Here is a 19,470-nt window from a genome sequence, read left to right as displayed (position 1 = left end):
TTGCAAGGATGATGAAGCGATGGTTAGAATCAAAGCGCAATACCACTCGAAAATACAGCACTTGCATCACTATGTGATACTGTGTGTAAAAATCGGGCCTTTCATTATTGAATTGTTGACCTTGTACAATGATCAAAATATTGTTAACAATCATAGCTAAGGACTGTATGGACTGCCATCCAGTAAATGCTGGACAACATCTGGTATACATTTTGAAACAAATTATTAACAGATCTTTATTATTTTTTATTTTTCACACTAATTTCACACTGTCCCGCATGGGAAATGTTGTGAACATTTTTTGACATTTTAGAATATAGAATCATTCTCTTGAAAGTGAGAAAATCAAAATGGTTTAATAAAAAGAGGGGTTACTCATGTACTTATATTAATATTAAAACTTGATCATTATTTGATATCATTTTAAAAATGTATTATTTAAGTTACCTCATTGACTTTCTTATGCATTCTCAACAGTGCATGTCGAAGTTTAGTCAGTTGTATTCCATAAATGATGGGGTTGAGAAGTGGAGGGATAACCAGAAATTCCAGCGCCAGGAAATTTCGTAGACGTTGTGGAATGTTGTTTGAACCATAACGACTGTACATCACATCAAAGAATACAGCAACTGTCACATTTGTCAATGAAAACAAATGTGGCAAGCATGTCTGCATGAATTTGCGCCTGTTTTCTGTGGACTTCAAACACGTTCTGATCAGTTTAATGTAAGAGTAGAGAATGAAAAACACATGCGCTAAATACACAAAAATTACAATGTAACCAACCACATTATTCACTATAGTTGAAGAACAAGAAAGCCTAGCAATTGACCAGTTTGCGCAGTAGAATTTTTCTATGTTTGATCCACATAAATTCAGTCTGTGACTCAGAAAAATCAAAACACCCTCACACAAAAGAGGAGGAACCCAGGGAAACACAATGAATTTAACAACAGCCTGATTAGTCATAATAGAATGATACTGCAGTGGTCTGCATATTGCAACGTACCTGTCAAAAGCCATAACTGTTAAAATTGAATAATCACACAAAACATTGGAGTAGATGACAAATGCTTGCAGGAAGCATCCTTCATATGAGATCACATCATGTCCAGAGAGTAGGTCAGATAGGAATTTAGGGTAGAATCCCGCAGTTCCATAGAGTGCATTAATACACAGATTGCACAGGAAGATGTACATGGGCTCATGGAGGGATTTCTCTTGAAGGATGGTGAGAATTAGTGTCAAATTGATGAGCACAATGAGTAAATAGCAAATCAAAGTCACAGAGAAAAGAAAATGTTTGGTTTCCTTTGTTTCATCTTCTAATCCAGAAAGACTGAACAGTGAGACACGAGAGGAATTCTTCAGTTCCATTGTAAAATCTGAATAGGAAAAAAATAAAGTGTGATGTTTCCATATTTTTAAGGACCTTTATCTGAATCCATTTTTTAAAATATTAAATTAAAATGTGTCAGTAAAACAATCTTAATTTCTTAACATATTTTTGTTCAAAGTTCATTCAGTGAAATATAATGTCAAAGAAAAAGAATAGTAATTACTCTTGCTGTGAATTGCCTTCTTGATACTTCTGTGCTGAACCAAGCAGTACTTTTTATATCCACCACTCACTGCCTCATGACGACCTGACAGGGAGAGCTGGGACTTATGGGTAGTGAACGACTAACAGTGGTCACACAAGTGTCATTTTACCCCGGGGAATGAAACTGACTGTCTTCACCAGGCAGAAGATGGCCTCGTGAAACATGTACTATCAACTATAATGCAGCGACGTGAAAAAGTATTTGCCTCGTTCTTGATTTCTGATTTCCTCTTTTATTGCATTTTTTCCCACACTGAATGGTTTTAGGTCTTTAGACAAACTGTAATATTAGACAAAGGGAACCTGAGTAAACAGAAAACAACACATTTTAAAAAATATTTATTTCATTTATTTAATGAAAAATGTTCTCATGCACCCGTATCACCCGTGTGAAATGTACATTGTCGTACTGTACATGTATAAAAATAATTAGCTAACATTAGGTATCGCGAATCGTCATGAAAAATAGTTAGCCTAGAAGAATTGCCTTCAAGTCAGGTCTGTCTGTCAGCTACTAGCCCCAGTATGTTAGTGTGGCTCAACACCTTAGTGTTCCCCGCTATTGCTATGAATGGGCATGAACCTGACATGACAAAATGTATTATTGCAATCATGCTGCTTATGTCAGATGATTCAGTGTGCTGTCGGGGCTAACTCAGGTTATTCATACTGTTATTTCCCGCGTCCGTGTTTATTTCGGTTCATCAAATCACACCGTTTTCCGTCTCCTGCGTTTGCACACCTCAGTTCCTCCTTACAGCAAGACGGGGCCACTAAACAGACCCGGAGCAGATCTGCTCAGCTCTGGCCCGTCTAGGCCCCACGGTCGGGTCTGTTCAGACCTGTTGCAGACCATCTCAGATCCCTGTGGGCCCAGACTGTGGCACTGCAGTGAGTGGAGTCATCACCTCGGCTCCTCCTGTTCAGCCCGTGCTGAGATCTTGCGATCGCAACCACTCGCGATATCTGCACCTGCCGCTGAAGCGTGCGACGGCCACTGTCTTTGATGAAAAGCAATCCATTCTCAGCATTCTTATTTTAAATATATTTTTTAGGCTTTTTCAGCTTTATTTGATAGAACGGTGTAGAGAGACAGGAAGAACTAGGAGAGAGGGAGAGACACGCGACAAAGGTCGGCAGTTGGATTCGAACCGCCGACGTCATGGCTCGCATTGAGCATGTGGACAGCGCTCTACGGACTGCGCCACTAGAGGCCCCTACCTTTCAGTATTCTTAAATTTATTTTTTGGGCTTTTTCAGCTGTTTGTAAAAGAACAGTGTAGCGAGACAGGAAGAATTAGGAGGAGAGAGGGAGAGACGTGCGACAAACGGATTCAAACTGCCGACGTCACGGCTCGCATTGAGTATGTGGAGAGCGCTCTACGGGCTGCGCCACTAGAGGCCCCTTTGGAAGAAATTATTGACGTGTAAATGCTCTTAGTTTCCCATTGACTTCAATGGAGTTTATGCTGATTGATTTTTAAAAAATGTGTTTTTGAGCTGTCATTTTGTAAATCTGAAGTAATTTTATGATGTTTCCTTCAGCTGTCAGTTTTTTTTTTCATAAAGATTAGACAATGAAGAAGTGAGGTCAGTTTCTCAGTGGAAAAGTGTGCTGTGATGCCCGTCACGGATTTTGGTATAGATTGGACCTATGATCAAAAAGTTTTATTGCTTAATTTGTCACAGTTTCTGAAAAAAACAGTTATGGACTTCAGAATTCACACTCAGCTGTAGAGTATTAAAGATTTGTCTTGGGACTATAACCCCACAAAGTGTTAATTTTTAATAGTGGAACACAAGCAAAAACAAAGGGTGCCTTGCACCTTTGGTGCTTGGCACCCTAATACAAGTCAGAGGTCCAGAAACCATAAAAAACACACACTAAAACTAAGCATGAAGCACAGTTATTTTCTGTTTTTCTCTTACTTTCAATTGCTTCACTTGTCATAGTTGTGTACAGTTTGAGGTTCTTCCGAATCATGGAACAATACAATATACAATCAGAAAAAGGCAAATGAAATGCAAATTTTAAAATGTAATAGAATGCAGGAATTTAGCAGACGCTGTTATCGAGAGCGACTTACACAACATTTACATAGAATCCAGTTATACAGAAGGACATATACTGAAGCAATGCAGATTATTACCTTACTCACGGGTACAACAGCAGTGTCCTACCTGGGAATTGAACCTGTGACCTTTAGGTTACAAGACCAGCACCGAACCCATTATACTACACGGCCGCCCTGGCAGCGTAGTATGATGTTTACTCACAACTTTCCCGTCATATACATATTGAGGCATGGTAATTGCCTCTGGTGTTACCCATATCACTTCAACAGGTGAACCTGTGTGCACCTGATCGACCAGCAGGGGTCGCTGGTGCGTGGTGAGATGCTGTCATCCGGGCCAACCAAGCCCTCCCACCTGTGGATCACATAAGTACCAACAATTGTGCGTCACCTTGCGAAGCAGTCGGACATAATCAACACAGTCCATAATCAGTACCAGCACATGGGCTCCAGCCCTGTAATAGGAAGATAGAAATAGGCTATCTTTAATAAGCTAATGAGAACATGCAATGAGAGCAGAAAAAAGGGTCTGACTCACACTGATGTGAAACTCTTATTTTTCGAAGCTACCATTAAAAACATATTTCCAAGTTATTTAACAGAATGAAAAGGCAGGTTGAATCACACTTCGATAATGTTTTAATCATGGTTGAGCCGACTGTGTTTCTTGCATTTGCCAAAAACTTTGCTCCGAACTTTTGTCAGTTGTATTCCGTAAACTAGGGGGTTGAGAAGTGGGGGGAATACCAAAATGTCCAGTGCCATAAAATTTAGCAGCCTCTGCGGAAAATCCTTGTTTCCATATCGATTGAACATTACTTCAAAGAGTACAGCCACTGTCACGTTAATCAGTGAAAACAAATGTGGCAAGCACGTTTGCAGGAATTTGCCCCTGTCTTCTGTGGACTTCAAACATGTTCTGATCAGTTGAGCGTAAGAGTAGAAAATGAAAATCACATGACCGATATACACAAAAATCACAATATAACCAGCCACATTATTCATTGTGTTTAAAGAACAAGAAAGCTTAACAATTGACCAGTTTGCACAGTACAGTTTTTCTATGCTTGATCCACATAAATTCAATCTGTAACTCAAAAAAATCAAAACACCCTCACACAAAAGAGGAGGAACCCAGGGAAACACAATGAGTTTAACCACAGCCTGATTAGTCATAATGGAATGATACTCCAATGGTTTGCATATCGCAACATACCTGTCATATGCCATAACTGTTAAAATGGAACAATCACACAGAAAATTGGAGTAAATGACAAATGCTTGTAGATAGCATCCACTGTATGAGATCACGTGTTCTTCAGAGAGTAGGTCATATAAGAATTTAGGATAGAAACCTATTGTTCCATACAGTGCATTAAAACACATATTGCACAGAAAAATGTACATGGGCTCATGAAGGGATTTCTCTAGGAGGATGGTGGCAATCAGTGTCATATTTTTGAACACAATAAGAAAATAACAAATCAAAGTCACAGAAAAAAGAACATATCTACTTTCCTTTGTTTCATCCTGCAATCCAGAAAGAGTGAACAGCGAAAAATGCGTTGCATTCTTCAGTGCCATTGTTGGTAAAACCTGAGAATGATTACTGTAGTCCCCGTTACACTTTCTATCGAAGTTATTATTTGAATTATTTGAAGCAGATTTTTTGTTAACAAAGCTCACTAAAATCAAACTGCTCCATAAATAAGCTGAATTAAAGAACATAAATAATATTTAAGTTCCATGTTATATCATTTAAGCATTTTTCAGTTTGTCTGGTCTGTAGCTTAGATGTATTTTTCAATGGTAATATTAAATGTAATAATAATTTCTGCATCCCTATTAATGCTCTCTATAATGTGCCATTTGACCTGAAGAGAACTACGAAGGCCTTTTTATATGCTCTGTCTCAACGCCCAACCAGTACTGGGGGTTCCTGGACTTAAAATAACTCTAATTCATGTGATCATCACACAAGAGATGAGAGTTTCTTGGGAACAGTTATATTGCCTTTATGCTTGATTGAACACATTTGGAGTGTGATAGCGGTAGTCCACAAGAGACCACGTTGCCTCTGGATCAGTCACTTGGTCCCTCTGGCACTGCCAAGGATTTTGGGCCCCATGAAAAGAGCACACTTTGGACCTCACCACCCCAGAAAATCTGTTCTGTTTCATCCTTCCATGACCACCAGGGGCAGTGCGTAATGCTGAATATCTCCGGGGTGGTGATTGTGTGTTATCCATTTAGTTTAGTATGATTAAGACAAAGATGGTTTGTAACTTGATTGGTACAGTTCTGCGCCAGACCGCCTTTAATCGGATGACACCCTCGTATTGGTTTGCGTAATGGCTCCACAGTCTTTATACTGTCAGCATAGACACATGCAGATTGCTCAGTATAGCTTACCTAGGGACTCCAGTTAGTGTAGCATAATTCATTAGGCAACAGCTACATTTCAGTTTTTTACTTTATAGTCTCTTATATAAAGTCAGGGCATTTTTGTGTAGCTATGTCTAGGTTTTTGAAAAATTTCTCTTTGCAGCTAGTGGACAAGCTTTATAAGCACGGCTGGCGGTGGCTATGGGCAGGGGTGGGCTCAGCCCACCCAAACGCGCGTCTTGCCAATTTTTTTTTTGTTCAGCCAAAATGACTGTCTAAAATTTTTGTGCAGTGTTTTTGTGCAGTGATGGGTTGAACAGCTAGTTTCTCTGATGCAGTGTACTGCCGGTTGATTTAATTAGCGGTATTAATGTGACGAGAAACGCTTTGTGATTTGAATGCATAACACGCAATTCCTCGTGCCCACGCCCACCAGCACTCCCCCACCCCCCGGTCGACTGCACTGGGTGACACGTTGCCCAAGTTGCCCGCCTATTATTTCTACCAGCCCAACCTAATATAGCAGGCTATATAGCAGGTGTTTTTTTTTTTTACTGTGGTGTTATTTATTTATTTATTTATTTATTTATTTATTTATTTATTGTCTGTATGTAGTGTACTGACCTGAGCAAAACAAATTTCCCTTGTGGACAATAAAGAACATCTATCTATCTGTCTAAAACCGGCCCTGTTTATAAGTAGAGTATAGATTAGCTTACATATTGTGTACATGATGGTGAATCTACCAAGTGGTCGTCTTGTTGCTTGTTGACATGTTATTTTACTAACAATGTTATGCTGTAAATGTGTTGAAAGTCACACAAGCAGGTATAGGGCTCAGTGGTATACATAAAGGTACACACTGTTTTGCAATAGAGTTGTCACCAATGTTTTATTATTTTTATCCAGTGAATATTAAAATTAGCATATTGCATCAGTATGATTAAGAATTAATGCCGTAAACCTAAGGTGAATGGTCTGTTCTGAATGTAACTAACTATTTCAGAAAATGTGACCTGATGCTGTAAACAATACTTTCTAAGATGTTTCTGGGAACGAGTACTTGCTGTAACTGTATCTGAGGAAATTGTACAAGAAAATTAATGTCCTAGTGAGCAGCAACGTGTGAACCCTTGCATTGAGCTAATACTAATCCTAATACGGGGGCATTGTCAGGCTGAAACAGGGAGGAGCCTTCCCCAAAATTGTTGCCACAAAATTGGAAGCACACAATTGTCTAGAATATCACTGCATTGAGATTTGTCTTCACTGGAACTAAGGGGCCTAGCCCAAATTATGAAAACATAGAGTTATGCAAAATTTCTGTGATATTGATTTTAATGTGGAGCACACTGAATTTAATTGTGTACAAAATGTGCTGTATAAATAAAATCTGAGTTGATCTGAGTAAAACATGCATCGCATTGCCTAATGAGGGCATACAGCTGGACACACCAGTAATTATTACTGGCAGTTTATAGTTTCAAATTGCAGTTACATTTAAATCAACTTATTTGCAGAACATGCTTTCATTTTCTTTGTCTAGAGAACATATTTTCAGTCACTTGTGTACAGAGAATTTTCACTTGCTTGCATGCAGAACACTGTCCAGCATGGGCAAGATATGTAAACATTTTTCATCATGCTGGAACATGGTAACTAGACTATGCATTAAAAAAGGTTCAAAAATATATATGAATTCACAGAAACGGACATATTCAGAACAGACATTCATTCAGACACACTGTGAAAATTTTTGGTCAGTACTGAACTGCACTATGTTTCTTATATCTTTTGAATACTGCCTCTCGAACTTTGGTCAGTTGTATTCCATAAATCAGAGGATTGACAATTGGAGGGAAAATCAAAAATACCAATGACATAAAATTTCGTAGACCCTGTTGGAAACGTATTGTTCGATAGCGAATATATAGCATGTCAAATAGTAAAGCAGCGGTTACATTAGTCAGTGAAAACAAATGGGGCAAGCACGTGTGTAGGAATTTCTGCCTGCCGTCACTGGACCTCAAACACGTTCTGATCAGTTTGACGTAAGAATGGATGATAAAAAACACATGACACAAATATGCCAATGTTATAATGTAGCCAACAACATCATTAGCTGTTGTTGAAGAACAGGAGAGCTTAACAATGGACCAGTTCTCACAGTAGAGTTTATCAATATGTGACCCACATAGGGCTAATCTGGAAGTCAAAGAAACCACAATGCATTCACAGAGAATAGGGGGAACCCAACACCATATGACTAATTTGGCAACATTTTTGCTAGTCATGATGGAGTGATACTCCAGTGGTCTGCATATGGCAACATATCGGTCAAAAGCCATAACTGTCAAAATGGAAAAATCTACGATAACAGAGAGGTAAATGATAAATGCTTGTAAGATGCATCCAGTGTATGAGATCACGTGGTGTTCAGAGAGTAGGTCATATGAGAATTTTGGGTAGAAGCCTGCTGTTCCGTACAGTGTGTTAATACACAGATTGCACAGGAAAATGTACATGGGCTCATGGAGCGATTCTTCTTGGAGGATGGTGACAATTAGTGTCATGTTGATAAACACAATAAAAAAATAACAGAATAACAATGCAGAGAAAATGGCGTATCTGCTTTCCTTTGTTTCATACTGTAATCCAGAAAGAGTGAACAGTGACACAGGCGTTGTGTTCTTCAGTTCCATTGTGGGTAAAATCTGCAGATAATTCTGTAGAGAGATGATGTCTCATGGTTTAGTACATTTTGTATAGCAATCTTCTGAAACACATTTCACATCAAACCTTGCTTAAGCTTTGCCAAGGTTAATGCTATGAATGAATAATGAGACTTACTCAGCTCCTGTGATTTCCCCTCATAGTGTGCTTCTTATCTCTCAGATGAACTAAGCTGGGCTTTTTATACCCACTGCTACACTATGAAACAAATACTAGTGAGACCTGTGACATGAGAAAACTATTGCGTAAGAAAATTGAGTTTTGCCAGGGGACAGGAGAGATTCCTTGTCCCAAAGAGTACAGCCTTCAAACACACATGCTTAACCTTAGTGATGGACTATGTAGAAAAAACAATCCAGTACAAAAAAAATGAATATGATCTCATATATATATATATATATATATATATATATATGTTTCATAACCAGTACTCACGAGGGGCCTGCAAGTTGGAAAACATATTTTACTTAAAAAAAATTAAAAAAAAATTAAAAATTTAGGTCTTGGAAATAATGTGAATATTATATTTTTTTGAGAACAATACTTCAATAAATTATGGAATGTTCACTCCCTTAGATTCCTTAAGATGAGAGATGAGAGTTTCTTGGGAACAGTTATATTGTCTTTATGCTTGATTGAACACATTTGGAGTGTGATAGCGGTAGTCCACAAGATCAATCAATCAATCAAATTTTATTTATATAGCGTATTTTACAACAGTTGTCACAATACGCTTTACAGACAGCCCTAGCCTAAACCCCCACAGGAGCAAGCCTAAGGCAACAGTGGCAAGGAAAAACTCCCTGTGGCAGATGGGGAGAAACCTTGGAAGGTGGGGCGGCAGTGTAGGGTAATGGGTAAGGAGCTGGGCTTGTAACCGAAAGGTCTCCGGTTCGATTCCCGGGTAGGACACTGCTGTTGTACCCTTGAGCAAGGTACTTAACCTGCATTGCTTCAGTATACATCCAGCTGTATAAATGGATGCAATGTAATGCAATGTAAAAAAAAGTTGTGTAAGTCGCTCTGGATAAGAGCGTCTGCTAAATGCCTGTAATGTAATGTAATGTAATGGAAGGAACCAGGCTCAAGGGGGAAACCCATCCTCCTCTGGTCGGCTCAGGGTGCCGACTGGTGACCAGCATGTCAGCCAGTTTATGCAGAGGATATGATAAGTGATGTGGCTCAGATGATGGGTGGGGCCAGGTGGCGGTGATGGGGAACAGCAGGTGGCGGCAGATGTGGGCAGGGTGGAGGCAATGACGAAGGAGGGGCTGGACCGCAGAGGTGGGGGAGACCAGACGACTCTCGAAGCACTCTCGAGGGTTGGGGCAAGAGCCCCGCCGGCAGCGTGGGGAAGAGGGTGGAAACAGCAGTTAAGGGATTTGCAATATACCAGACAGTGAGTAAGTGCCAGTGCTATGTATTGTGGGACGCCGCCAGGAGTAGAATATGGCTGCATATCTACTAGGACAGGGATGGAGAGCCCATGCAGTCATGAGGGGTAGACAACCATACCCGCCTATCAAGAGCCAGCCCATGTAAAGTCGGGTCACAGCTGACTGACAGGTGACAGTAAGGAAAGGATTGCCACCTAGAAAGCTCTATGACTACAGGCTTCTCGCACCCTGTCTCCAGACTATAACTGATTGTAAGCTTGAGCATAGAGGTGCGTTTTTAATCTAGATTTAAATATTGAGACTGTGTCTGACTCCTTTATAAATAATGGAAGCTGGTTCCACAGTAGTGGGGCCCTGTAGGAGAAAGCCCTACCACCTTTTAGGTTCTTGGAAATTCTTGGGACTACCAAGTAGCCTGCGTCTTGAAATCGGAGTGACCTTGTGGGCTTATAAGGTAGGAGCAGGTTCGATATGTACACAGGTGCACGTCCATGCAGAGCTTTAAAAGTCAGGAGCAAAACCTTGAAGTCTATCCTATACTTAATGGGTAGCCAGTGAAGCGACGCTAGTACTGGTGTAATGTGCTCATACTTCTTAGTTCTGCTCAGGATACGAGCAGCTGCATTCTGCACAAGCTGGAGACTCTTTAACGAGTTATTAGGGCAGCCAGAAAGCAGGGCGTTACAGTAGTCTAACCTAGACGTAACAAATGCATGGATCAATTTTTCAGCATCCTCGACTGACAGGAAATGTCTAATTTTAGCTATGTTGCGCAGCTGAAAGAAGGCAATTCTGGATGTGTTTTTTATATGGGTGTCAAAAGATAGATCAGGATCAATGGTGACACCAAGGTCTTTAACGACCATATTAGGTTCAGCCAAACAACCATCACAGTTTAAGGTGAGAGTAGACAATTTCTCCCTTAATATTTTGGGACCTAAAACCAACATTTCAGTCTTGACCACGTTGCCTCTGGATCAGTCACTTGGTCCCTCTGGCACTGCCAAGGATTTTGGGCCCCATGAAAAGAGCACACTTTGGACCTCACCACCCAAGAAAATCTGTTCTGTTTCATCCTTCCATGACCACCAGGGGCAGTGCGTAATGCTGAATATCTCCGGGGTGGTGATTGTGTGTTATCCATTTAGTTTAGTATGATTAAGACAAAGATGGTTTGTAACTTGATTGGTACAGTTCTGCGCCAGACCGCCTTTAATCGGATGACTTTTGTTGATTGATAACTGAAGGAGCTCATCGAAAGTGGCAATTAGGGCCTGGGGTCCGCCTCCAGATTCAAGCCTGGTTTGCTCCCATTGTATTTCAAATCTGTCTGTAAATTTATCACGTCAATAATGTAATCTTCAAAGCAATCCGTTATACATCTTGTCCAGCTTTGTATACACCCTCGTATTGGTTTGCGTAATGGCTCCACAGTCTTTATACTGTCAGCATAGACACATGCAGATTGCTCAGTATAGCTTACCTAGGGACTCCAGTTAGTGTAGCATAATTCATTAGGCAACAGCTACATTTCAGTTTTTTACTTTATAGTCTCTTATATAAAGTCAGGGCATTTTTGTGTAGCTATGTCTAGGTTTTTGAAAAATTTCTCTTTGCAGCTAGTGGACAAGCTTTATAAGCACGGCTGGCGGTGGCTATGGGCAGGGGTGGGCTCAGCCCACCCAAACGCGCGTCTTGCCAATTTTTTTTTTGTTCAGCCAAAATGACTGTCTAAAATTTTTGTGCAGTGTTTTTGTGCAGCGATGGGTTGAACAGCTAGTTTCTCTGATGCAGTGTACTGCCGGTTGATTTAATTAGCGGTATTAATGTGACGAGAAACGCTTTGTGATTTGAATGCATAACACGCAATTCCTCGTGCCCACGCCCACCAGCACTCCCCCACCCCCCGGTCGACTGCACTGGGTGACACGTTGCCCAAGTTGCCCGCCTATTATTTCTACCAGCCCAACCTAATATAGCAGGCTATATAGCAGGTGTTTTTTTTTTTTACTGTGGTGTTATTTATTTATTTATTTATTTATTTATTTATTTATTGTCTGTACGTAGTGTACTGACCTGAGCAAAACAAATTTCCCTCGTGGACAATAAAGAACATCTATCTATCTGTCTAAAACCGGCCCTGTTTATAAGTAGAGTATAGATTAGCTTACATATTGTGTACATGATGGTGAATCTACCAAGTGGTCGTCTTGTTGCTTGTTGACATGTTATTTTACTAACAGTGTTATGCTGTAAATGTGTTGAAAGTCACACAAGCAGGTATAGGGCTCAGTGGTATACATAAAGGTACACACTGTTTTGCAATAGAGTTGTCACCAGTGTTTTATTATTTTTATCCAGTGAATATTAAAATTAGCATATTGCATCAGTATGATTAAGAATGAATGCCGTAAACCTAAGGTGAACGGTCTGTTCTGAATGTAACTAACTATTTCAGAAAATGTGACCTTATGCTGTAAACAATACTTGCTAAGATGTTTCTGGGAACGAGTACTTGCTGTAATTGTATCTGAGGAAATTGTACAAGAAAATTAATGTCCTAGTGAGCAGCAACGTGAACCCTTGCATTGAGCTAATACTAATCCTAATACGGGGGCATTGTCAGGCTGAAACAGGGAGGAGCCTTCCCCAAAATTGTTGCCACAAAATTGGAAGCACACAGTTGTCTAGAATATCACTGCATTGAGATTTGTCTTCACTGGAACTAAGGGGCCTAGCCCAAATTATGAAAACATAGAGTTATGCAAAATTTCTGTGATATTAATTTTAATGTGGAGCACACTGAATTGAATTGTGTACAAAGTGTGCTATATAAATAAAATCTGAGTTGATCTGAGTAAAACATGCATCGCGTTGTCTAATGAGGGCATACAGCTGGACACACCAGTAATTATTACTGGCAGTTTATAGTTTCAAATTGCAGTTACATTTAAATCAACTTATTTGCAGAACATGCTTTCATTTTCTTTGTCTAGAGAACATATTTTCAGTCACTTGTGTACAGAAAATTTTCACTCGCTTGCATGCAGAACACTGTCCAGCATGGGCAAGATATGTAAACATTATTCATCATGCTGGAACATGGTAACTAGACTATGCATTAAAAAAGGTTCAAAAATATATATGAATTCACAGAAACGGACATATTAAGAACAGACAATCATTCAGACACACTGAAAATTTTTGGTCAGTACTGAACTGCACTATGTTTCTTATATCTTTTGAATACTGCCTCTCGAACTTTGGTCAGTTGTATACCATAAATCAGAGGATTGACAATTGGAGGGAAAATCAAAAATACCAATGACATAAAATTTCGTAGACCCTGTTGGAAACGTGTTGTTCGAAAGCGAATATATAGCATGTCAAAGAGTAAAGCAGCAGTTACATTAGTCAGTGAAAACAAATGGGGCAAGCACGTGTGTAGGAATTTCTGCCTGCCGTCACTGGACCTCAAACACGTTCTGATCAGTTTGACGTAAGAATGGATGATAAAAAACACATGACACAAATATACCAATGATATAATGTAGCCAACAACATTATTAGCTGTTATTGAAGAACAGGAGAGCTTAACAATGGACCAGTTCTCACAGTAGAGTTTATCAATATGTGACCCACATAGGGCTAATCTGGCAGTCAAAGAAACCACAATGCATTCACTGAGAATAGGGGGAACCCAACACCACATGACTAATTTGGCAACATTTTTGCTAGTCATGATGGAGTGATACTCCAGTGGTCTGCATATGGCAACATATCGGTCAAAAGCCATAACTGTCAAAATGGAAAAATCTACAATAACAGAGAGGTAAATGATAAATGCTTGTAAGATGCATCCGGTGTATGAGATCACGTGGTGTTCAGAGAGTAGGTCATATGAGAATTTTGGGTAGAAGCCTGCTGTTCCGTACAGTGTGTTAATACACAGATTGCACAGGAAAATGTACATGGGCTCGTGGAGCGATTCTTCTTGGAGGATGGTGACAATTAGTGTCATGTTGATAAACACAATAAAAAAATAACAGAATAACAATGCAGAGAAAATGGCGTATCTGCTTTCCTTTGTTTCATCCTGTAATCCAGAAAGAGTGAACAGTGACACAGGCGTTGTGTTCTTCAGTTCCATTGTGGGTAAAATCTGCAGATAATTCTGTAGAGAGATGATGTCTCATGGTTTAGTACATTTTGTATAGCCATCTTCTGAAACACATTTCACATCAAGCCTTGCTTAAGCTTTGCCAAGGTTAATGCTATGAATGAATAATGAGACTTACTCAGCTCCTGTGATTTCCCCTCATAGTGTGCTTCTTATCTCTCAGATGAACTAAGCTGGGCTTTTTATACCCACTGCTACACTATGAAACAAATACTAGTGAGACCTGTGACATGAGAAAACTATTGCGTAAGAAAATTGAGTTTTGCCAGGGGACAGGAGAGATTCCTTGTCCCAAAGAGTACAGCCTTCGAACACACATGCTTAACCTTAGTGATGGACTATGTAGAAAAAACAATCCAGTCCAAAAAAAATGAATATGATCTCATATATATATATATATGGGTGACAAATTAAATGAAAAACAAATGTTTTTGGTGTTTTGATTATGGTGGAGAGTGGTGTCTAACAAGTCAATCAAAAATCTCCCATAGGTGTTCAAATGGGTTGAGATCTGGTGACTGTGAAGGCCATAGCATATGATTCACATCATTTTAGTACTCATCAAACCAGTCAGTGACCCCTTGTGCCCTGTGTATGGGGCCGTAGTCGTCCTGGAAGTGAACACTCCCATCAGGATAGAAATGATTCATCATAGGATAAAGGTGATCACTCAGAATTGATTTTCAGTGACCCTTCCCTCTAAGGAGACAAGTGGACCCACACCATGCACAGAAAGTGCCCCCACAGCATTACAGAGCCACCTGACCCCCTCACTGTAGGGGTCAAGCATCAGGCCTGTACCATTCTCTTGGTGTACGCCACACATGCACTCGTCCACTTGTCGAGAATATTGTGAAGGATGACTCATCTGATCATATCTATATACTATAATATCCCTCCCTATGTACTTGTCGACGGACTGTTCTTGCTGACAGTATGATCACGTCCTGCATTGACATTCTCAGTCACCTGAGTTGCTCTTCTGTTTTTCCTTACAAATTGCTCTAATGCACGAGCATCACAGTCATCGAATGTGCGTTTTCGACTACAATTTCCGACCCTATTTATCAATGTCTTTCCCATAGATCTAAATGCAGAAGTCACTTTAGTCATCGTTCCTATTGAAACACTAGCCAGTTGAGCAGTCTTTGTGACTGAAGCTCCTGCCATCCTCTTTCAAAGTCTCTTAGATCTTTTCCTCTTGCCATCTTGATCCAAAATCGAGGTCAAGTGGGCCTGCTAAGTATTTTTATTCATGCCACAGAGCATGATAGCATGTTAATTGCTTAATTGTATCATGAAGTACGCTTGTATGGAATCATCTGCATTTGTTTTTCCACTTATTTATTCAGGTTTCTCCTTTAAACTGTCAAGATTTGTCTCTACGCCACAATTTTGTATTTGTTATGAACAATTCACATGTGGTTAAAGTTTAGACAGGGTTTAGACAAAATGTAATAATAGTCAAAGGGAACCTGAGTAAATACAAAACACATAAAAAATGTATTTATTTAATGAAAACGTTATCAAACACCCACATCACCATGTGAAAAACGAATTGCTCCCTTAAACTTAATAACTGGTTGCACCACCTTTAGCAGCAATACCTGCAACCAAACATGCTTGATTTTATTTTATATCAGTCTTTCCATCGCCGTGGAGGAATTTTAGCCCAGTCTTCTGTGCAGAACTGCTTTAATTAAAACAAATTGGTAGGTTTTCAAGCGTGTACTGCCAATGTCAGGTCCTGCAACAGCATCTTTATTGGGTTCAAGTCAGAACTTCAATTTCTGACTTGTTTCTCTTCAGCCTTTCAGATGTAGATTGGTTTTTGTGTTTTGGATCACGTTCTTGCTGCATGACCCAATTATGCTTCAGCTTCAGCTCACGGAAAAATAACCAGACATCCTCCATTAGATATTTTTGGTACAGAGCAGAATTCATGGGTCCTTCAATAATGGGAAGCCAAAATTTGTCCTAAAACTTCATTAAAGATAGTTGGCCATGGCTGCATTAGATATCACTTGGTATATTATAGTTGGAAACAATGCATAATTAAATGTCTGAAACATCAAACTGACACAGCCTAATTTGCCTAAAAATACAAAAATATAAAAGCATAAATATGGAAAAACTCTTAGCAAGTACTCTTATTAGGTATGGTAAATTAAAAAAATTACTTGAGTATTATTTGTGATAGAGTACATTATAAAAAAAATAATATTGATATTGTCTTCAAATTCAGTTTTCGTCTTGCAACAAAATAAATGCTGCCAACAATTTTATGTATTGTATAAATTAATAAATTTAATGCAAATTTCTATTTTAACAAAAGGTTTCTGTGGCATTCGGTCCGCCGGAGAGGCGGATTGGTCTTGGTTGCGCTGGCTGGTGTAGCTAACGCAGCCCATGTGCGTGTGCTCTCTCCACCAGCCGGCGCAACCGAGACCAATCCGCCTCTCCGGCGGACCGAATGCCACTGTTTCATAACCAGTACTCACGAGGGGCCTGCAAGTTGGAAAACATATTTTACTTAAAAAAAATAAATAAATAAAAAAAAAAATTTTAAATTTAGGTCTTGGAAATAATGTGAATATTATATTTTTTTGAGAACAATACTTCAATAAATTATGGAATGTTCACTCCCTTAGATTCCTTAAGCCCTCCCAAAATTTTTTTCCGAACTTTAGTCAGTTGTACTCCATAAATAACCGGGTTGAGAATGGGAGGAATAATCAGAAATTCCAGTGCCAGGAAATTTCGTAGACCTTTCGGAATATCTCTGGATCCATATCGAGAATACATCAAGTCAAAAAGTAAAGCAACTGACACATTGATCAGTGCAAGAAAATGTGGCAAGCATGTCTGCACAAATTTGCGCCTGTTTTCTGCAGACTTGAAACATGTTCTGATCAGTTTAACGTAAGAATATAAAATTGAAAGCATGTGGCCAAAATACACAATAATTATGAAGTAACCAACCGCATTATTCACTGTAGTTGAAAAACAAGAAAGCCTTGCAATAGACCAATTCTCACAGTAAAGTTTTTCTATGTGTGAACCACATAAGGTTAATCTTTGACTCAAAAATATCACAATCGACATAAGCAAAAATGGTGGAGTCCAGGAGAATATTATAAATTTTACAACAGTTTGATTAGTCATAATACAATGATACTGCAGTGGTTTGCATATTGCAACATACCTGTCATAAGCCATCACTGTTAAAATGGAATAATCACACATAACAGATGAGTAGATAACAAATATTTGCAGGAAGCATCCAGCATAGGAGATAACATGATTCTCAGAGATGAGATCATATAAGAATTTAGGGTAGAAACCTATTGTTCCATACAGTGCATTAATACACAGGTTACCCAGGAAAATGTACATGGGCTCATGGAGGGATTTCTCTTGAAGGATGGTGACAATTAGTACCATGTTGATAAACGCAATGAGAAAATAAGTAATAAAAGTTGCAGTGAAAAGAACATATCTAGTTTCCTTTGTTTCATCTTCTAATCCAGAAAGACTGAAAAATGAGGCATGAGATGAGTTCTCCATTTCCACTGTGATTAAAATGCGCTGGAGCTAAAATCCAAAAAGTCACATGCTCTTCTCTATAAGTACGGTTAAGGCAATTAACAAAATAAATAATTGTCCTGTGTCTGAATATCCTCTTTCTTCCTTGGGAACCAGTTTGTGCTTTAATATATACCCTCTACGATTGCTGGAAATGCACGGTACAGTCAACGAAATACAGTGAGAGACCTGGGACCTGAAGGCATAGTGCACTTAATGCCATGGACACAAATCAGGAGTGACCATTTCTCAGAGGACTAATAACTTTCCACAGGTAACCTTGAAAAACACAAATGGTTTGGTACAGTGAAATCAAATTGATCGTACTTAGTGCTTGACTAGCTTAAAGCAGTCGCCAAACTTTTCAGTTCTCACCATTTTATGAATAATATATTTTACTCATAGGAAATTTTAAGATAAGATCATGTAATTTTATTGAGGAATGACTTTAGACTACATTCTGCGATGTTATACGAATCACAACTGTTGAGGAATCAAAAATGTATTTGTTTACTGAATCAAAGCTAGGTGAACTATTAATAGTATTTCTCATAAAAAATATTGTTAATGAAAGCAGTTGGAGTCTTTAAATTGCCCATTGGTATGAGTGTGTTAGTGAATGGTGAGTGAAGGATGTGTGTGCCCTGCGATAGATTGGCAGCCTTTTCAGGGTGTATTCCTGCCTCTCGCCCAAAGCATGCTGGGATAGGCTCCAGCACCCCCCGTGAACCTGCTCAGGATAAGCGGGATAATGATAGATAATGGATGAATAGCTAGTTAGTTTTTTGTTAGCTAGCTAGCCAAATGTTGTGTCATAAATGGTATTATGATAAATCACAAAAGCTGGTTACTCATTGTGGTCCTGCAGAACTAGCTGTGTGTCACAGGGAAAAGATAAAAAGAGAAGCTCTCTGAGACATTGGGCCTCATTTGCTGAACGTTTGTTTGGTTCTTCTTACTTTTATTATTAACCCCTTTGTATAATCCCCTAGTGGCCATGACGCCAGTGTCCTGAGATTGTTCAACCAAACTGTGAGTTGAAACCACAAACTCTGTGTTTAGAATTTATTAGTAGGTGATACACGACAACTCTGTCAAATACGGAGTTTCTAAGAGCCACCATTGTCGCATTGTCGGTTGTCCATTTAACAAGCACCCCCACCCAGCAGTCTCATCTGCAACTACACCCCCAAAGCGTGACACACTGGACAATAGACACTATTCTGGGAGTTCAAAAAAATGTTATTTTACCACCATAAATTAGTATTCTGTCATAGCTACACGATAAACCCGGGTTATTTGAAAATGCTGAAGTTATATTTTCCCCAACTTGGATCAGAGCTATTTTGGAGGACCTGTTCTGTCATAAAGAAGTGTCAAAAGTTTGAGACCTTTTAATTTTGGGGAGAGACTCCAATCCAAAATTTCACTTTTTTCAACAAACCTGTATTGGTTGCGTAGATTGTTTGGGGGAGTGAGATTAAACAGAGCACAAACAAAGGTGTGAGGTGT

At 39.3% G+C, this 19,470-nt stretch overlaps 5 protein-coding genes across 5 annotated transcripts; all 5 read right to left on the bottom strand.

The window, feature by feature from the left end:
• Positions 1-262: 262 nt before the first annotated feature.
• On the bottom strand, positions 263-1,576 carry LOC118210073 (olfactory receptor 1030-like). Its single transcript, XM_035385923.1, has 2 exons — positions 1,563-1,576; positions 263-1,385 (listed from the first exon to the last, which is right to left on the bottom strand). The coding sequence occupies exon 2, from the start codon at positions 1,375-1,377 to the stop codon at positions 439-441; it is 939 nt and encodes a 312-aa protein (XP_035241814.1). The 5' UTR covers positions 1,378-1,385; positions 1,563-1,576; the 3' UTR covers positions 263-438.
• A 2,233-nt stretch (positions 1,577-3,809) lies between these two features.
• Positions 3,810-5,498, bottom strand: LOC118210113 (olfactory receptor 1D2-like). Its single transcript, XM_035385991.1, has one exon. The coding sequence runs from the start codon at positions 5,404-5,406 to the stop codon at positions 4,318-4,320; it is 1,089 nt and encodes a 362-aa protein (XP_035241882.1). The 5' UTR covers positions 5,407-5,498; the 3' UTR covers positions 3,810-4,317.
• A 1,254-nt stretch (positions 5,499-6,752) lies between these two features.
• Positions 6,753-8,941, bottom strand: LOC118210083 (olfactory receptor 6N1-like). The gene is made up of 2 exons (XM_035385946.1): positions 8,914-8,941; positions 6,753-8,789 (listed from the first exon to the last, which is right to left on the bottom strand). The coding sequence occupies exon 2, from the start codon at positions 8,763-8,765 to the stop codon at positions 7,824-7,826; it is 942 nt and encodes a 313-aa protein (XP_035241837.1). The 5' UTR covers positions 8,766-8,789; positions 8,914-8,941; the 3' UTR covers positions 6,753-7,823.
• Positions 8,942-9,309: 368 nt separating this feature from the next.
• LOC118209228 (olfactory receptor 5K1-like) lies at positions 9,310-18,089 on the bottom strand. Its single transcript, XM_035384398.1, has 2 exons — positions 17,029-18,089; positions 9,310-9,376 (listed from the first exon to the last, which is right to left on the bottom strand). Exons 1-2 carry the CDS (start codon positions 17,938-17,940, stop codon positions 9,350-9,352), a joined length of 939 nt encoding a protein of 312 aa, XP_035240289.1. The 5' UTR covers positions 17,941-18,089; the 3' UTR covers positions 9,310-9,349.
• Positions 12,793-14,519, bottom strand: LOC118209227 (olfactory receptor 6N1-like). Its single transcript, XM_035384397.1, has 2 exons — positions 14,492-14,519; positions 12,793-14,367 (listed from the first exon to the last, which is right to left on the bottom strand). The coding sequence occupies exon 2, from the start codon at positions 14,341-14,343 to the stop codon at positions 13,402-13,404; it is 942 nt and encodes a 313-aa protein (XP_035240288.1). The 5' UTR covers positions 14,344-14,367; positions 14,492-14,519; the 3' UTR covers positions 12,793-13,401.
• Positions 18,090-19,470: the final 1,381 nt, after the last annotated feature.

Source organism: Anguilla anguilla, chromosome 12, assembly GCF_013347855.1.
Source record: "Anguilla anguilla isolate fAngAng1 chromosome 12, fAngAng1.pri, whole genome shotgun sequence".
In the NCBI taxonomy this organism is placed as follows: Eukaryota; Metazoa; Chordata; class Actinopteri; order Anguilliformes; family Anguillidae; genus Anguilla; species Anguilla anguilla.
This window is presented reverse-complemented; position numbering and strand designations above follow the sequence as displayed.

Coding starts and splice junctions, on each gene's coding strand:
- LOC118210073 (XM_035385923.1), bottom strand. CDS start 1,377: ATGGAACTGAAGAATTCCTCTCGTGTCTCACTGTTCAGTCTTTCTGGA.
- LOC118209227 (XM_035384397.1), bottom strand. CDS start 14,343: ATGGAACTGAAGAACACAACGCCTGTGTCACTGTTCACTCTTTCTGGA.
- LOC118210113 (XM_035385991.1), bottom strand. CDS start 5,406: ATGTTCTTTAATTCAGCTTATTTATGGAGCAGTTTGATTTTAGTGAGC.
- LOC118210083 (XM_035385946.1), bottom strand. CDS start 8,765: ATGGAACTGAAGAACACAACGCCTGTGTCACTGTTCACTCTTTCTGGA.
- LOC118209228 (XM_035384398.1), bottom strand. CDS start 17,940: ATGGAGAACTCATCTCATGCCTCATTTTTCAGTCTTTCTGGATTAGAA. Junction 9,377..17,028: donor AAATTTTGGGAGGGCTTAAG/GAATCTAAGGGA, acceptor TCTCATCTTAAG/GAATCTAAGGGAGTGAACAT.